General features: G+C 31.6%; 1 protein-coding gene across 1 annotated transcript in view; it reads left to right on the top strand.

Moving 5' to 3' along the window:
- The window catches only part of LOC127730050 (small subunit processome component 20 homolog), a 95,628-nt gene that overhangs the window by 30,779 nt on the left and 46,188 nt on the right, over positions 1-18,661 (top strand). Inside the window, exons 14-30 of the mRNA XM_052238097.1 lie at positions 913-1,085; positions 1,633-1,728; positions 2,420-2,502; positions 6,319-6,427; positions 6,827-6,977; positions 8,267-8,332; positions 8,746-8,892; positions 9,110-9,263; positions 9,943-10,147; positions 11,784-11,942; positions 13,490-13,580; positions 14,336-14,421; positions 15,399-15,524; positions 16,524-16,690; positions 17,051-17,129; positions 17,804-17,999; positions 18,524-18,601. Of these exons, the coding sequence (XP_052094057.1) occupies positions 913-1,085; positions 1,633-1,728; positions 2,420-2,502; positions 6,319-6,427; positions 6,827-6,977; positions 8,267-8,332; positions 8,746-8,892; positions 9,110-9,263; positions 9,943-10,147; positions 11,784-11,942; positions 13,490-13,580; positions 14,336-14,421; positions 15,399-15,524; positions 16,524-16,690; positions 17,051-17,129; positions 17,804-17,999; positions 18,524-18,601 (2,166 nt within the window). The remainder of the gene's footprint in view (positions 1-912; positions 1,086-1,632; positions 1,729-2,419; positions 2,503-6,318; positions 6,428-6,826; positions 6,978-8,266; positions 8,333-8,745; positions 8,893-9,109; positions 9,264-9,942; positions 10,148-11,783; positions 11,943-13,489; positions 13,581-14,335; positions 14,422-15,398; positions 15,525-16,523; positions 16,691-17,050; positions 17,130-17,803; positions 18,000-18,523; positions 18,602-18,661) is intronic.

Raw genomic sequence — 18,661 nt, 5'->3', positions numbered from 1 at the left:
CAAAACTCATTCATTTTCACTTTCTTACATGTCTACTCATCAGCTTGAAACAACTGACCTAATATTCAGGGCCAAATTGGGCCCTAATCGAAACATACTCCTTTTGAACATTCAAGTTGCCATGTCAAACAACATGTGCTAATCGGTATAAACTGCCATGATGTATAGTTTCCTAGACTGAAATGTGGTTAAAATCTAGACAAGGTCCTTACCAGAATATTCTCAATTTGAACATATAAGTTATGATGTCAGCTTGAAACAACTGATATCTTGAAATAACTGACCTAATATTCATTGCCAAATTGGGCCCTGATCGAAACATACTCCTTTTGAACATTCAAGTTGCCATGTCAAACAACATGTGCTAATCGGTATAAACTGCCATGATGTATAGTTTCCTAGACTGAAATGTGGTTAAAATCTAGACAAGGTCCTTACCAGAACATGCTCAATTTGAACATATAAGTTATGATGTCATACAACTGCTTATCAGTGTAAACTGCTATGATAAATAATGGTACATGTATATAGTGATAGGCAACTGTAAGTAGTGCCATGCCACTACATTACAACATTAGTTTATTTGATGTGAACCACTGAAATAGTGGTAAATCTTAAATCCACTAAGCTATATAAATAAGATGATGTGGTATGATTGCCAATGAGACAACCCTCCACCAGAGATAAATGACATAGAAGTTAGCAACTATAGGTCACCATAAGGCCGTCAACAATGAGCAAAACACATACTGCATAGTAAGTATGTCTGTATTTCCCTTTTTTAAACTGACATTAAACAAAATAAATGCTGTCCTATGAAAATCCTACTATAGGTTGATAAAGTGTAGTAAGCTAGAGACAGATACACTCTAATTTGAATCATTAATGATTGGTATGCAATTTGGTTTTCAGAATGTGTTACCAGCTCTGATTGCTTACACCGAGTCTGTAGTTAAGGAAGGAAAAGAAAGGGACAAAACCCTCCATCTATTGACACATATTGTACTGCATAAAGTGCCATTATTACAGAATGGTGCTGAATTAGAACATTATTCTGGGTATATGATAGACTATGGTAAAGACAGGTGAGATTTTAAGTTCTGTGTTTGAATAGCCAACTGTGCTGTAGTAAAAGTCCACATATAAAAACAAGTTTTGATATTAAAACACTTTATGATTCAGACATTTTTCAAGCATTTTGATCAATTTAAAAGACCAAATTAATAAGACAGATACAATATAAAATGGATTTTTTTTATTGAATTATAAAAAGAACATATATCACACAGAATCTATATATATGATATGAAATATGGTCGAGGAGAGGCGAAAGATTCCAAAGGGATATTCAAACTCATATAAGTCGAAAACAAACTGACAATACCATAGCAAAACACGGAGAACAATGAAAACACAAACAACAGCACTCAAAGCACAACATAGAAACCAAAGACTGAGCAAAACAAACTTATTTTAAATTCAAAGCTAAAACAATTGACCTAGATTTTTTTTTTTAATTAAATTATTTTTTTCATACTAATTTTTTCTTTCAAAGTTATAAATAAATGGACAAACAAAAACCCATACAAGTATATGAACTTTGAACTTTGAATTTTGTTATTTTTTTTTCAGGACTTCTGTTGTACAATATCTGAGTAATATGTTAATGGACAGTAGTACAGAATTGCCAAGATTATGGAGTATTCTTGTGTGTCTTCCTCACATCAGGTCAGAAAACAATGGCAAAACTAGATCTTTTCATAAAAGACCTACAGTATATGTTTTTTCATTTAAAACCTTAATATGAAAAGTAAAGAGATTTGGTAGGATTGTTAATGAGATAACCATCCACCAAGTTCAAATGAAGTGGATGGAAGCAATTATAGGCAAAACTTTGAGATGAAGAACAGCAATAAAAGCACTGTTCCTTTGCTTTTTGTGTGTTTTTTGCTGTGCATGTACTGATTTTGTGTCATGGATGTCATATCCTTTGTTTTTCTATTAAAAGTATGGCCTTCAACAACAAGATAAAACCATACTGTATAATCAGCTATAAAAATCCCTGACATGAAAAAATGTGAAACAATTAAAATGAGAAAAAGAGTTATTGAATATGGATCACTATCACTGCAATCATATTTTTTCTCCCCAGAAATTGTATGTTTTCAAGAATTTTAGTTTTAAATTAGCACTTCTGTATTTCTCTGTCATGTGACAAAAAAGCACTTATCGAATTACCTCTCCTGAGGTTTTACCATATGTCATTTACCTATATATTTATTCTTCTTTATTGGAGTTTTTAAGAAAAGCTATTAACCTCACCGTTTTCACATTTCAGAATCTTTCAGATTTAAATCCTTTAAATTATATATATGCTGTATTTTTTTGCTTAATAAGTCAATATTCTGATTACTTATAGGCCTCTAGTTAACAAAGACCAGCTGATAAAGGTCATACTAAAGAAACTAGATCAGTTATGTTGTGCTACAGAAAATTTAACAGGTACATGCACCAAAATCTTTTTTGTTTTGATCTTTTGCAAACAGGTTACAAGAGTTTTAAACTAATTATGATTCTCAATATCTTCCTTATGAACTACCAGAGTTGATACTGTAAATTCAGAAATTATTGCGTGCATTTATTATTGCAATTTATGAAGAATGGACAATAATGCGAGATTAATTATTGCGATTTCAGGAAATTCTGCAAACAGATGCATATATCAGATATCAGAATTCGAGTTCTAATTATTGCGATACTAACCCAGTCGCACTATTCGCATTAATAAAAACCTCGCAATAATTTCTGAATTTACAGTAATTGTATGTATTGCTCAATCTTTATTTTTCTATGTAGAGTTTTGTAGACTGTCGGTTGCCATTTCACTGCTATTCATTTTTAGTCCGTCTCACTTCTACATGAATTTTGATTTTCCTTTGGTATCTTCCATCTCTTTATTTTGATAATTAAGTCTCCCAAACGAAGTTTGGGAAGACTTATTGTTTTTGCTCAGTTCTTATTATTATTATTATTCTTCTTCCTCTTCCTCTTCCGCCGCTTTTAAATTTGAACTTGTCCGCACCCGTTCTCCAAAACCACTTGTCAGATTAACTTAGGGTTTGACAATATGTTAGACTAACATGTCTAGTGGTGCAATCAGGGTTTTGTTTGTGCAATGGGGTTTATAAAGGGGTATTTTAAGGGGCAAAAAGAAAAGAGGGTTTTACTATAGAACCCTATGGGATTTTATTTTTTAAAATTTTCAAATGATTATAACTTGAAAACCGTTTGTGATAGACACAATCTTTTTAATTGAAAATGTTCTAAATGATAAAACCCATTAAATGAAATACAGGGTTAGTCCCCAGGGGTTACCCCCACCCCCTGCCATTTAAGAAAGTTCTAATACCTTGTAAGTGGTCAAGATCCCCACCCCAAAACCATATATATTCTGGTTTGTCATGCTAAGATGGTTTGAATGATATACAGGGTTAGTCCCCAGGGGTCATCCCGACCACCTGCTATTTGAGAAAGTTCTAATATCTTGTAAATGGTCGAGATCCCCACCCCTAAACCATATATATTCTGGTTTGTCATGCTAAGATGGTTTGAATGATATACAGGGTTAGTACCCAGGGGTCACCCCGACCCCCTGCCATTTGAGAAAGTTCTAATATCTTGTAAATGGTTGAGATCCCCACCCCTAAACCATATATATTCTGGTTTGTCATGATAAAGCACATGAAATGAAATACAGGGTTAGTCCCCAGGGGTCACCCCCACCCCATGCCATTTAAGAAATTTCTAATATCTTGTAAGTGGTCAAGATCCCCACCCCTAAACCATATATATTCTGGTTTGTCATGCTAAGATGGTTTGAATGATATACAGGGTTAGTCCCTAGGGATCATCCTGACCCCCTGCCATTTGAGAAAGTTCTAATATCTTGTAAATGATCGAGATCCCCACCCCTAAACCATATATATTCTGGTTTGTCATGCTAAGATGGTTTGAATGATATACAGGGTTAGTCCCCAGGGGTCATCCCGACCCCCTGTCATTTGAGAAAGTTCTAATATCTTGTAAATGGTAGAGATCCCCACCCCTTAACCATATATATTCTGGTTTGTCATGATAAAGCACATGAAATGAAATACAGGGTTAGTCCCCAGGGGTCACCCCCACCCCATGCCATTTAAGAAAGTTCTAATATCTTGTAAGTGGTCAAGATCCCCACCCCTAAACCATATATATTCTGGTTTGTCATGCAAAGATGGTTTGAATGATATACAGGGTTAGTCCCTAGGGGTCACCCCCACCCCTGCTATTTAAGAAAGTTCTTATATCTTGTAAATGGTCGAGATCCCCACCCCTAAACCATATATATTCTGGTTTGTCATGATAAAGCACATCAAATAAAATACAGGGTTAGTCCCCAGGGGTCACCCCCACCCCCTGCCATTAAAGAAAGTTCTAATATCTTGTAAGTGGTCAAGATCCCCACCCCTAAACCATGTATATTCTGGTTTGTCATGTGAAGATGGTTTGAATGATATACAGGGTTAGTCCCTAGGGGTCACCCCCACCCCCTGCTATTTAAGAAAGTTCTAATATCTTGTTAATGGTCAAGATCCCCACCCCTAAACCATATATATTCTGGTTTGTCATACCAAGATGGTTTGAATGATATACAGGGTTAGTCCCCAGGGGTCATCCCGACCCCCTGTCATTTGAGAAAGTTCTAATATCTTGTAAATGGTCGTGATCCCCACCCCTAAACCATATATATTCCTGTTCGTCATGTCTCGAACATTTGAATGACGTTTAGGGTCAGTCCCCAGGGGTTCCCCCCACCCCCAATGTTCTAGTATCTTGTAAATGGTCGAGATCCCCACCCCTAAACCATATATAATCTGGTTTGTCATGCCAAGATGATTTAAATGATATACAGGGTTAGTCCCCAGGCATCACTAATGCATATAACTTTACTGGACCAAACCAATTTTCACTGGACTTTGTCCAATGTCAGGCGACCCTGGGAATTACGAATTAAGGGAGCTTCGTTTGGGAGACTTCGTAACAGCATCCTGTTACAATCATTTCTTGTTAAGACAGGGATCACATACTTATAGATTATCGTTGGTTATCTCAACGAGATTGATTTTCTTGCTTGAGCCGGTACGGCGAAAGTGAGAAAAGCAATCGAGTTGAGATGACCAATGACAATCTGTTTATCGCTATTTTACCTATGAAGACGTTGTTAATTTCCTTGACAAGGGCACATGTTCCCTTAGTTTCTAGCGATAATTTTCATATCAATCAACTCCGTTTTCATATCACTCTACTCTGCTGAGAAAGGAAATTAACAGTCAGCAAGATCAAAGGAACAATTCGTAAAATAGCGATAATATCAGATATCCGTATTGTTACTAGAATATGAATTAAAGTACAACTAGGATATGTCATTAAGACAGGAACTGCAGGATAAAAAGCTCTAAAGAAGGCATATATAGGACAAGTGGGAGATGAAAATAAGATAGGAAATGCAGAAAAAAAAGTAAAGAGGGCAATATACAGGACCAGTGTCTACACAATATACAAAGCTCATAATCACCAGGAGGGTAGACAAGTCTTAGTATTGAAACTAGTGAAGATGCCATTTTTGCATTTTGTAAAAAAATTATAATTGTGGCCATTAAAAATCATGATTGGTGGAAGAAATATAATGGTACAACTTCAGAAAACAAGTCCTAGGGGCTTTTCCATAGTTAAGGTTCCTGGCTTGGACAAATGCATCCACATGTGATAGGGTTCAACTATAGTTGTACTTACTATAGAGTAATAGATATTTTGATATGTTTGCATTTCAATAAATTTTTATTTAATCTGGATTTCATATACATTTTTTGTAGTAGACATCCAGTCATGAGGTATAAACTCAAGGTGTTCTTTATATGTAAATCCAGTTTTAAACTGGAAATTCCCAATTGACATTTTGAGAAAAATTAACAAATTGTTTTTTGAAGAAAAAAAAAGAAATGATAAAATCTTTAGTTAAAAAATGAAAGCTCTAGGTAAGCATTTAGCTTTTGTTAGAAGCTAATGCTTTTTTTGCCTGTATAGTTTGAACACCATTTTTGGAGCAAGTTGTTTTTTGTTGAACATTTTTTGAATCGAATATAAGACTCTGCAGGCTAGATAAGAGTGAAATTTCTGGAAGGATCTTTCATATTTCATATAAACTCATTCAAGTTTTCATTTTGATAGATTATTTCTAGAATAGAATATATGTTAAATAATAATATTTTTTCATTGCAGAGGACCAGTTGTACTTTATTTATCAGGTAGTTTTGTGTTTATTAAAGCTGCAATTAGATGGAGAAATATTTGACTGGATACCTGTGGAAAGAATAAAAGCTCAAATTAGGTAAAGTTATAATTATTATTATAAATAGAATACAAAAATGTCCAGATCCATTGCAATATAGAAAATAAATGTGAATGTGTATGTGCCATTCAAAACACACACTTTGGTGTACTAGTGTATACAGTAACATTAATTAGGTTAAGTAGATTCTTAAAGAAACTTTATTGTTATCTTAGGTTTGAAAAAAGTAGACCTGCAAATTATTTTTTATAATATTCACTGTTGTCTTTTCGGAGTTTTGGGGATCTTATTAAAAAAGGGACAATTTTCCAGCTTGGCACCATATCACTGGTTCAATTCCTGTACAAATATTTACACATTAACACAATATTGAGATTACTGAAAGGTCATATTTTGATTTTATGATTTCCGCTTAATGAAATGTGTTTTATTCTTTAGTTTATACAGTAATAATGTCCACATACTACGAGCAGCAGATTTATATTTTACACAAGCTGTGATAGACAACAAGGCAGATGTGTTGACAGAAGACAGACTGTTACAGATGTATTCTTTCTTACAGAGTAATATTTCCTCTCCATACTCACAGGTATATATATTGTACAGTACTTTATAATGATCTGACCTTGTGAGACCCTCATGGGTAGTCAAGGTCGTTAAACACCCCTCTAGTAGTAGTACTTTACTAAAAGATGAGGGTATTTTGATGAAGGATAAAAGTGATTAAGGTGGTTCCTAACACTACAGGGAGATAACTCTGTAAAAATCAGCTAAACGTTTAAATTACGTTGTATTGTTAAGGAAATATAAACTTCTCAATGATCAAAATTAGTGTTTGTCAAACTGCTATATAACCAATGAAATTATTCTGATAAAGTGGTTGGTTCAAATTTTTTGAAATTTTTATATTTTTGTCAAAGGGTCAAAGTAAACATTTTGTCAAAATTTTATGAAAATTAAACAAGCCAAATTAATATTAGTCAAGGTGTTGGGTACCACCTTAACACACAAAAACACATATCAATATATATATATAAAGATACAATACAACAAATATCCAACACAGATCTAAAGGACAAGAATGTAACAACTATAGGGCACTGTATGGCCTTCAACAATGAGTGAAACCCATATTGTTTTTTTTCTTATTTCTACTCTTTGCTATTTCAGCCATTATTTAATGGCTGTAATTAATTTTTGTTTTAATATTCTGTTGTTGATGTGCAGAAACCTCATTTCTAATTTTCTAAAATAAACAAATCTTGGCACCTTCTGAATGTGACATTGTTATTCCTTTAATTATGCATTGTAATTGAGGCTGTATGAGTTGATTGTAATTGAGGCTGTATGAGTTGATAACTTTTAAGGAGACACTATTTTAATACCAAAGAACAATATCTTTTTGTTACGTCAAAGATAATGTACAAATTGACAACAGTGAAATTATATAAAGGTGTTTTTTACTTTTTACTGTCATTTGAGAAGATCAATCAACTTCAGGCAAGTTAAAGTTTCAAAATACATGACATTCTGCAACATTTTATGTAGATTTGAAATATGTTAAAAGCTTTTCAATTTTATTTTTAAGTAGTAGATAAAATTGAATTTATTTTCAAATTTATAATTTCAAAAAGAGATGATACCCTGTTGTGAAAACTTAGAAATCTCATTATTAAGGGTGGGGTCAATTATTTTAAAAGTTATTGATTGAATTACATTTACTTTGCTAATTTAATGTAATATATTACATTACAATGACACCTAAAAATTCAAATGTAATTGATCACAATAGATCACTTTCCTGTAAAGTAATCATAAAATAATATCATAGGTAGTTTCAATTTAAAAAAAAATCATTTGGTAGCTTATTTTTTTCAGATCAGACAGTTATCACTTCGAATTTTGACACATTTTGATATCAGACTTCCTTCTGTGGAGAACAGTGTAAGTACATTTCATTAAAATTAAAATAGTTCCATACTGGAAACATCATTTTTGCAATTAAATAGCAAAATGGTTAAATGTCACAAAGTTTAAGCTTATAAAGATATTTCACAAGAAAAAATGTAAAAGCCTGATATTTAAACAGTTTGCCAAAAAGATTTTTGATATATACTTGTGGAGATTACAGAGCACAAAGATTTGTGTTTTTAGGTACTTTTTTCATGGTTATTTTTGTCCTAATTTGTTTAAATAACTAACCTTGATTTTAATGATAAATGAACACGATATTAATTTTTTCCCTCCATGTATATAGGATTTGTCTTCCAGCATAGCAAGTACATAATGTAGAGCAAAAGTGTTTTCTATGTGTATCAATATTATAAAGAGTATATTTTATATTATTTCTTCCTCAGAGTGACCAAATGGGAGTATTCAGGATATGTTTAGAAGCAGAGGAGACATCGTTGTCTGTTCAAACATATAGAGAAAGACAAATGTTTCTTCAGAAGTTAGAGTTCACCACAGTGCAATATCAGATCCCTATAGGACCCTTCACACAGGTAAATTATGTAATAGATATTTAAAAGATGTGTCTTAAACTTTTTTCTGTTCAGTTAGTTAATTTTACAGAGAAGTTTTCTATATATTGAATTGATAAAGTGAAATATTGGATGATAATTTTAGACATTAAAACTATTAATAATTCTGACAACATAATGTAGTCATTAAAATAAAAATATACATGTAAATAATTTCATCTTTGTTGACTGCTTTCAGGTTCCTCTTAGATATCTTCTAGGTTGTCTTTTCTTAAACTTTAAATACTTATGGGAACCAGTACAGAAGTTGATAGCTACCCATGCCCAAGGACTTAATAAAGAGGATTTTTGGAACTTATATTTAAATCATTTGAAGACTCATTGTAGGCCAGGTATAATAATCATAATATAGGAATTTATGCTACTTTCATTTAAGCTAATGCATGCTAAGTATTTTCTGTTGCAAATATTTCAGTAACACAGCTGCATAACACTACTGTAAACATATGTTATTACCAAAACAAGTACAAATAACAATGAATGAGACACATGTTTAAAACTTACAAGGTTTCCTCAAAGCTTAACACTGCTTTTATCTCTTGAAAACGACACCTCAGAACAAAAATAAAAATACACCTCAGAAAAAAAGATGAGAACAACACCTCAGAAGAAAAAAATGACTATAGTGTCAGGAATGTGACTCCTTTCAACTGATTTCCTATTTTCCAGTCAACTTTATGATTTATGTAACAAAAAGTCATCAGGTTTTACAGAAACAGCTCAAAAGGACACTTTTGCAGGAGGGCTGTCCATCCTTCTGGTCTCAGTTGAACCTCCTCCAGAGTGCTTTTCAAAAGCAATAATACTAATTAAGAAACAATTCACTGTGTCGTTGTTTTATTGGCACTGATCTGCCATTAATAATAGTGACCTACATAGAGTTTCATGAGTGATATTTTAATGTAGTTGCATTGATGGTAAAATATGCATTGTGGGAGAAAAGAAGTATTAATTTTAATGGAAACATTCTAATATTTTACAAAATGGTACTATTTCCAATTTTGATTTCAGAAAATATTTCAAATAGTTCAGACTCTTCTTTAGAACAGGATGATATTGAAGATATTTTTAGTCGTCAGAAGTTAACACTTTGTGTCCAAGAAGACATAGATTATAATAACTTTAGAATACAGATGTGGAAAACCATGCAGTTATTTCCACAGCTATGTGAAAGTAAATCTAGAGATGTGGTACCTTTATTTCTACAGTTTCTACAGTAAGTGATTACTATATTGACATGTCTCTTAAACATAAATGGCAGACATTTTACAGCTCTTCTATAAAAGCATGCAAAGCAAACCTTTGATCAACTTGCTTGCTATGTTTGTTTGGATGTTTGTAAACAAAGGGTAGGTAGTCTGTTTCAGTCTGTTTACTATATAATGGAATTTGATTGGAAAATAAACATAACTTCATTGCATGTCAATTTTTATTGTCCAATCAAATCCCAGTATATATAAAACAGTCGAAACTCCTCCTACCTATTGTTTGCAAACATAGCAAGCAAGTTGACCAAAGGTTTGCTTTGCATGCTTTTATAGAAGAGCTGTAAGCATTTTCATGTTTTGTCAGTAATCCTACTCAATATGTCCCTACCCTTCAGAAAGTGTCGAAATGATCATGTGAATTCTAGAGATGATTATTTTAAAATGAATTAAAGGGCATTTATATAGCTGTCAAATTCTTGACCACCGATTTCACTTAAATTCTCATATTTGATTCATAACATACTAAAGCGTAAATCCAAATTACAAAAAGTTCAAAAGAAATAATTAACAATGCATAGACTCTGTATAATGTATCAGCATTTCGTGCGTATTTAAGCTAGACACCATCTAATTAACCATTGAGATTACCTCCAAAGATTTCCGAGTCATTCGACCCAATATAAGCATAAATATAAATATAAATAGACTGAGAAGCATGTGGGATTGTGTAATTAAGATTTTTTCAGGTCTCTTTGAATTCATGTCATAGATTTAAAAACATGTAAATAATGGTTTGACCTGGATATGAATGATTTCCTCTGGTCTGAATGGGTCAAAGAAATGGGTTTTTTTTATGAATCCCTTGTTTCACTTTTCAATGTTGACATTCTTTTCTTTTTAATAACTGAACACGCATAGGGCATGCGTAACCCATCTTCAACTTAAGGTCAAGTTAGGGTTACATGAATACGGGTTCAACAGAAGTTGAATTTTTCACTTGCAAGTCAGTAATTCATTTGGAATGTTTTTGATCTTATTTTGACTAAATTGAAGCAAGCTGATGACTAACAGCTAAAAAGTATTTCATTATTCCCCTTTTATAACTGTTTGAAACAAAAAAAATGTATTTTAATTTTTTGTCTAAATGGCAATTAAAGATGTGGGGTGAATATCAAGGAGACAGCAACCCAGTAATAAAGTGTTTGAATACTGTCTTCATGATCAAACAAGGCTTTCATAGAAGATAGTAAACATTGACTAACACATGTCATTATATGGAAGCTATTCATATATAGGTAAAATTATCACTCTGATAATAGAGCTGCATGGTTCAGGAATATATTCAATCGATGTTAGTGAAAGATATTTTACTTCAGATAAATTATTTTGCCATTTTGATTTTATTCTGTCAGATGCTAAGTGATACACTTTAAATATGCCCATATAGACTTTACACTATCAAGTCGCACCATTTTGAAAAAAAAGATGGTATAAAACATATAGGAATTCATAATATTGAATGAAGAAAAAAGGAGAAAAGATATATTGGAGAAGGACAGTTTGACTTGCCTTTAATTCTATATTTTTATATTCCAAATCAATGAAGCTATATATTGACAAATCTTAGTCTTTTTCTTTGTTTAGAGAAGAATATTATGCAGTGGATGATATATTTGCACGATCACAAAATCTTCTAAAAGACAAACCTGAAGATGATGACAAGATGGAAGATGATGAGACAGAGGAAAAAACAGATAAAGAACTGAAAGGAGAAAAGAAAAAGTCAAGAAAGCATGTCACAAGGTTCTATGATTTCAACATTTTTTTAATTTTTGTATGACAGCATTAATCACAAAAAATAAGAAAACTGCACATTTATCATTTGCTTAAGAACATGCAGTGTTTACACAAAATTTTCTGATAAGTTAAAAAAAAAACTGAGAGTGAATAGTAAAAATAACAGCTGTATGTGTCACACTTACTTATCAGTACTTTAAAATCATAAGGATACATATGACTTAATTTTTTCACCTTCTAAATTTTATCAAAATCAGTGAATACTATCAAAATTATATGTAAATAACATACTGTCGATTCATTTATTTTTTCATGGATACCAATTTTCATGGATCTACGAACAACTGTATTTTCGTAGATATTTGACTTCATGGTTTTGCCAGTCTTCATACAAGCCTAAAGAAAATTTGTATTTCGTTGAACATATGAATTCGTGGTTTACCTATCTTTATGAAATCAACAAAAACTGATATCCCACTAATGACAATGATTCCACAGTTTTTAAAAATTCTTGCTAATTCTTTTATCTAAATTAATGCATAAAATCAAAAGTATACATATAAATGATACATATATCTTGACTTTACTTCGTTACTTTTACAAGGTGCAGATAGAAACTTCCCATACTTACTCCCCTATTAGCATTAAATTTCTCTCATAAAATATGTCTCCTTTAAAGGTCAAATGATCCTCCATAATCTCTCCCAATAACCAATGGTGGTGTGTTTTATCTAAAATTGTTGGTTTCACATAAAATCAATCATCAATTAACATTTATTTTAGAAACAAATTTTGTTAACAATATAAAAAACAAAAGTCACCAATAGTTAATATGCATGTTAATTGTACGAAATAAACACTTACCCTTAAAAGAAGCAGAAGATACCAAAATGGAGAATCAAATAAAATTAGCTAATTTCTTCACTCACGACTATATTCACTTTTTTGATAACATTTCCAATGATCGTGGATAATTATAGATTATCGATGGTTTTTCAAACGAGAGGGTGTTTCTCAGCTACAATCTCAACGAAGGGCGACAGCCCTGAGATGAGATGTGGCAGAGAAACCTCCTTGAGTATGAAAACCCATTGATAATTTGTTTATTGATATTTTGCCTACGACGTCGTTGATGTTTACATTGACAACATCACGTGTGCTATTAGTTTCTGACGATAATTTTCTATCTCAAGCAAGTAGCGTGATATAGAAAATTATCCCAAAAAAAGATCAAAGGAAAAATACGCAAAATAGCGAGAATGAAAAATAGTTATATAATAATAGCAATGATTAATATTACTTGAAATAAGTATTCATACAAAACATCCCTTATTAGAGCCCCCTTAACGTTTCCAAGATACCATCAGCTATTGAAAGTAGATATCTATAGGTGTTAGATATGGCTGTGTTGCTATTAAAATGTTGAACCTAAGAGGATTATTCTAAGAATCCTATAGACAATTAAGTTTTAGTATCTGTCTTATTTATGATTTGAAGCTAAACATAAAACATTTCTCCCTGACATTATAATTATTCTGTGTTGTATATTGCAGTACTCTGTTATCACAGCTACAGTTGTTGTCACTGTTCACTAATCCAAAGTCACTGTACAAAGAGGCAGAACTTAGGAATATTTATATGGAGGTTTGTTTATTGCTGATTATTTAGATTTTAGTACCTAAGATAAGTCAATATTACAGGTGACTTTATTTGTTTACAAAGATTGCTTATTGTTAATTCATTATAACAGATATTAGTAAAATTTTAATATTAGTTTAGGTGGGACTATCTCACCTGCAATTATTTTCATAGTAGGCAAGACATGTGTTGTTTTTCTACAGTGTCAAGATGATGGCATAAGCATCTTCTTAAAATTTTAATGATTAGTACCATTTAAAAACAAGTACATATGATAGACATTGATGTTGCTTTTAATAAGTATGTGAGGTCCTAAATCATGATTTAGTATATAAGGATTTTTTTTCTTTTATCAAGAATTTTTTTTTTGTTCTCTTTCCTCCGTCCTGTTACGTAAAATGTACCCGAAGATGAACTATTGCAAATGAAAGTTTTGCATAATAATGACATAAAAGTTGAGTTTGGGTAAATAAACTTTTTTTCTGAGATATGAGATCAGTTTACTGTCAAGCCCTTTGCTAATTTCTTGAATCATGAATAAAACTAGCCAAGTATAATTAAATGAAAATTATTTCACCTACTGGGAGGTAAAACAAATATACTGGTTCAAAGTTGTACAGAACAAATGGTTTAGTCTACGATATAGATTTGACAACATGTCTTCTATGATAATATTATTCTTACCAGATTTGCATTTTTATTTTTCCTTTGAATAAACAGCAATATGTTACAGGTGTTGATTTTTTTAAAATTTATTTCAGCTTTTACAACATAAGAATGGGGAAATACAAAGAGTTGTGTTCAAGTGTATAATGACATATAAACCACAGTATCTTGTACCTTACAGGTAAGTGTGAAAAGTATATTTTAATTTGAAAATGACTTGAAAGTAAGCTTTATTTTGTTATTTTCAATTGTTGTTTGTCATTAATAGTTTTGTTGAATACATTCTTAACTTTTGTATGCTTGAAGATTTAAATTATTGTTAATGTTATTTTCACCTTATGGTGATGTCTAATTTTGATAAACTCATGTTGTAAGGTCACTGTCTCATTGGTGTTAGCCTTCATTATTTGTTTATTGTTTAGATAACAGAACATAGTTTCTGAATAATTATCATTGTTATTGACTATCTGGACTTTTATCATTTATTCAGCTGACATTGGCATAGGATAAATCAAATATATATTTATGAAAAAGGAAAAACCACAGGAACTGTAGTGTATACTTAGAATTGTAGAATAGCTCTGTTTAAAAAAAAATGTGTATAAGATCTTTTAAAATGCAGGTGTACTTAATGAACACAGACAGAAAATTTTTGCAACATTCTGTCTGTCTGTCTGAATGGCTAGACAGATATTGATGAAACCTAACACTGCTTGCTGCTGTTAAAGGGGATATAATCGAATTGACTTACTTTAAAATTGCAATATGTGCCCCTGTGGATTCATTGATATTTGTTGGGTACCAATTTTTATGGATTTCATGGGTACAGACGAACCAGGAATTTGAAACAAATTACAAATTTTCTATATGAATATATGCAGACTTTGACAAAACCATGAAATCAGATATCCACGAAAATGCAAATTCTCCTCAATCAACGTAAGTTGTACCCACGAAAAATGAATGAATACACAGCAATAGTCTCGTGTAAGAAACAATTCCTTCTAAACAACTGGATGAATAATGTTGAAATTTTCCACAGCTGTAAAGCACTACCTGAGGATATGCATTTAGAGATGGATATTGATGAAACTTTACACATTTATAGAACGCTAGCCTAATGCATTCATATAAAAAAAATTATATTAATGTTTGCAGGGAAAATTTTGAAAGATTGTTGGATGATAAATCATTTAAAAATGAGATTGTAGCATTCAGTTTGGATGCAGAAAGTAGTGTGGTAAGGGAAGAACACAGAGAAGAACTTATGCCTGTTCTTATGAGGTGAGTATTAGTAAGAAGAACTTATGCCTGTTCTTATGAGGTGAGTATTAGTAGAGACGAACTTTGGCCTGTTCTTATGTGGTGAGTATTAGTAGAGACGAACTTTGGCCTGTTCTTATGTGGTGAATATTAGTAGAGAAGAAATTTGGCCTGTTCTTATGTGGTGAGTATTAGTAGAGAGGAACTTTGGCCTGTTCTTATGAGGTGAGTATTAGTAGAGAAGAACTTTGGCCTTTTTTTATGAGGTGAGTATTAGTAGAGAGGAAGTATGGCCTGTTCTTATGAGGTTGGTATTAGTAGAGAAGAACTTGGGCCTGTTCTTAAGAGGTGATTATAAGTAGATAAGAACTTTGGCCTGTTTTTTATGAGGTGAGTATTAGTAGAGAGGAACTTTGGCCTGTTCTTATGAGGTGAGTATTAGTAGAGAAGAACTTTGGCCTGTTCTTATGAGGTGATGTGTAGTTGAGAGAACTTCGGTATGTTTTTTATGAGGTGAGCATTAGTAAAGAAGAACTTTGGCATGTTAATAAACAGAGATATTGAGATAAGTAAGTGTAGGTAGAAAATATACAGTTTTCTTTTTGTTAAGGGAGTATGATTGAAAAATAGACCAGTCCTCCTGTTCTCTATTTCTTATTGCCTGTCCAGTAATTTTTATCTATGAACATTAGTATCAGAGATTAAAGAGCAAAGAAACTTCTAGTCATGATAGACTGGTAATATTGTATATAGATCAGGCTTCTGTTGTTAAATTTATGAAGATATGGAGTTCATAATTTTATAAAAGATTGGTTTCATAATGAAGCTTAAACCTACATACTAGAGATGTGTCTGTAAATTCACCTGCACAGATCCTTGCATTGTATTCAGTCACATTAAAGGTCAGAGTTGACTTTACCCATAATCATTACCTAAAATTATACTTCTAGTATACATAAAGCTATTATACTCACTAGAATGATTAAGATAATTACAAATATCATTAAAATTTCATTTCAGAATTCTATACGGTAAAATGTTGAGTAAAACTGGAAAAGATTCGTCTGGAAAATCAAAGAGTAATTTCCGTAGAACTATTGTATTTAGATTTATTATGGGATGTCAATCAAAGGAAATTTGTGTTTTCCTAGATATGGTCTTCTCTTCGTTTCAAAGTTATGTTTCAGGTGAGTAAAATATTTTTACCAATTACAATTATAGGACTAGAATCCACTTTTTTTCTCTGGAAAATCAATGTTATAGTATTATCTAATTTATATAAACAAAGTTAATCTATATGAGTGTTTTGTTTTATTTGCAATCTTTTTATAGAAAACAGGGTTTCTTGTGCAAATTTAGAAATTCACACAAATTGTTTTTATGAACAAATTTGAGAATATTCAGGAAAATGTGAGGCTCAAGCTAATAGAGATGTACCTGGTCCAAAACTGAAGATTCAATCTGACTATTATTCTTTATTGGAGATAAATGTATTTCTTTTATTTTTTTGTGGAAGTAATCAAAAACAAATATTGGTATTATTTCAGAGGATCCTTTGAACCTTGTGCAGAATATCATAGCAAATATAGATCTTTCTTCTGTTACACCAATGAGGAAAATGTCAGGGTAAGTGTATGTTTTTTTTTTTAATAAGTAATATATGTATTACACACTTTAAAATTGAGTGCATTTTGAATTATCTGTAATAATTTTTATCCATTCATTTGTCAATTCAAGCTTATGTATAATATTTTCCTCTATTTTGTATGTATTATGTATGCTGGTTTGGTATGGTATGAACATTTTTATATTCCCTTTATTTTAATTCCAACTTTTTCAGTGTTAGGTATACTTTCAAACATATATTAAATAAGATTCAAAGGGAGCAAACAAAAAAATCAGAGGTCAATGGACAGACATCACTATCACAAAAGATAAAGGTGAAAACAATAAAGTATCATCGTCTGTCATTTACCATTTCTAAGCATTATTTATTACAAAAAAACTTACAATACGAACTTTCATGAGGTTGATACATGTTTCTGGAACTTTGTTTTGCACTAAAATTTCATATAGCAACCTGGTTAACAAGGACATTTAAAAACGCATCTTTTTATGTGAATTATAGCATCACATTACCATGCAGCTGAAAGGCCCTGTAGAGAAAACTCTAGAATAATTTTCATCATGTAACTAAAGACCAAATACTTGCAACACCAAAAATATGCCATATTTATTTGTGACTGCTTTCTTACAGGAACAGAAAAAACTTTTCTATTTTTGATAAATCTTTATTTCAGATGTCTTCATTCAGTGGAATTGGTTATCAGTAAATTAAGCCACAGGATGGAAGACTACCTTGACTCCTTGCTAAAGATTTTGTTAGGTGTCCTGGCAACACCAATGACCTGTCTTGAACGTAGAGATGACATGTCACCAACTGTTGTGTCACTTTTAAAGAACATAAGAAATATGGGTATTTGCACGATAACACAAGTAAGTTGGTACCTTTTTACAATCTATAGATTTTCTGTCAATAAAAATTTGTGAACAATTTAAGGTTAAAAAAACGAGTGTTGACTGATAATGGGAAAAAGTCAAGAGAAACCCAAAAGGAATAAAGTACATTTGTAGATGGATGAAGTTGAACTGTTAAATTTTTTCACAATAATTTTCACAATAATGATGATATTTTTTTCAAAATGGGTTAATGGCAATTCCTTTTGGAAACCCTGAAAGATATATTGTACCAGCGAAAATTTAAAACTTTATGTAGCAAGATTTCATAGGGTTTTTAGAGCCAATGCTTGTTATATTTTAGCAGTTACAATCTGGATAAGCATTTGATGGTGTTTGAAACTGATATAGAATTTATTGAATTAGGAACCAAATAGATTTTAGAATTGTTCCTTTACTAGATATTCTTATACTAGATGAATAAGTAGTTTGAAACATTTAAAATGACTTTAAATATTTATATTTACATAAATAGAACAAATACTGCTATCCTTTACTTGCAGTTCTTTGAAGAGTTTATTAATTACAAGTTTACAGAAAGAGAAATAGAGGCAGTATTCACAGTTGCTGTATGGCCACAAGTAAGTTGTACCCTTTAATAGAATTGTTTTCATGTCACATATAATTTCAGGTGAAGGTAA

Source organism: Mytilus californianus, unplaced genomic scaffold (assembly GCF_021869535.1).
Source record: "Mytilus californianus isolate M0D057914Y unplaced genomic scaffold, xbMytCali1.0.p SCAF_2, whole genome shotgun sequence".
In the NCBI taxonomy this organism is placed as follows: Eukaryota; Metazoa; Mollusca; class Bivalvia; order Mytilida; family Mytilidae; genus Mytilus; species Mytilus californianus.
Note: the sequence above shows the minus strand (reverse complement) of the source record. Positions and strands in the feature narration are given on the sequence as shown.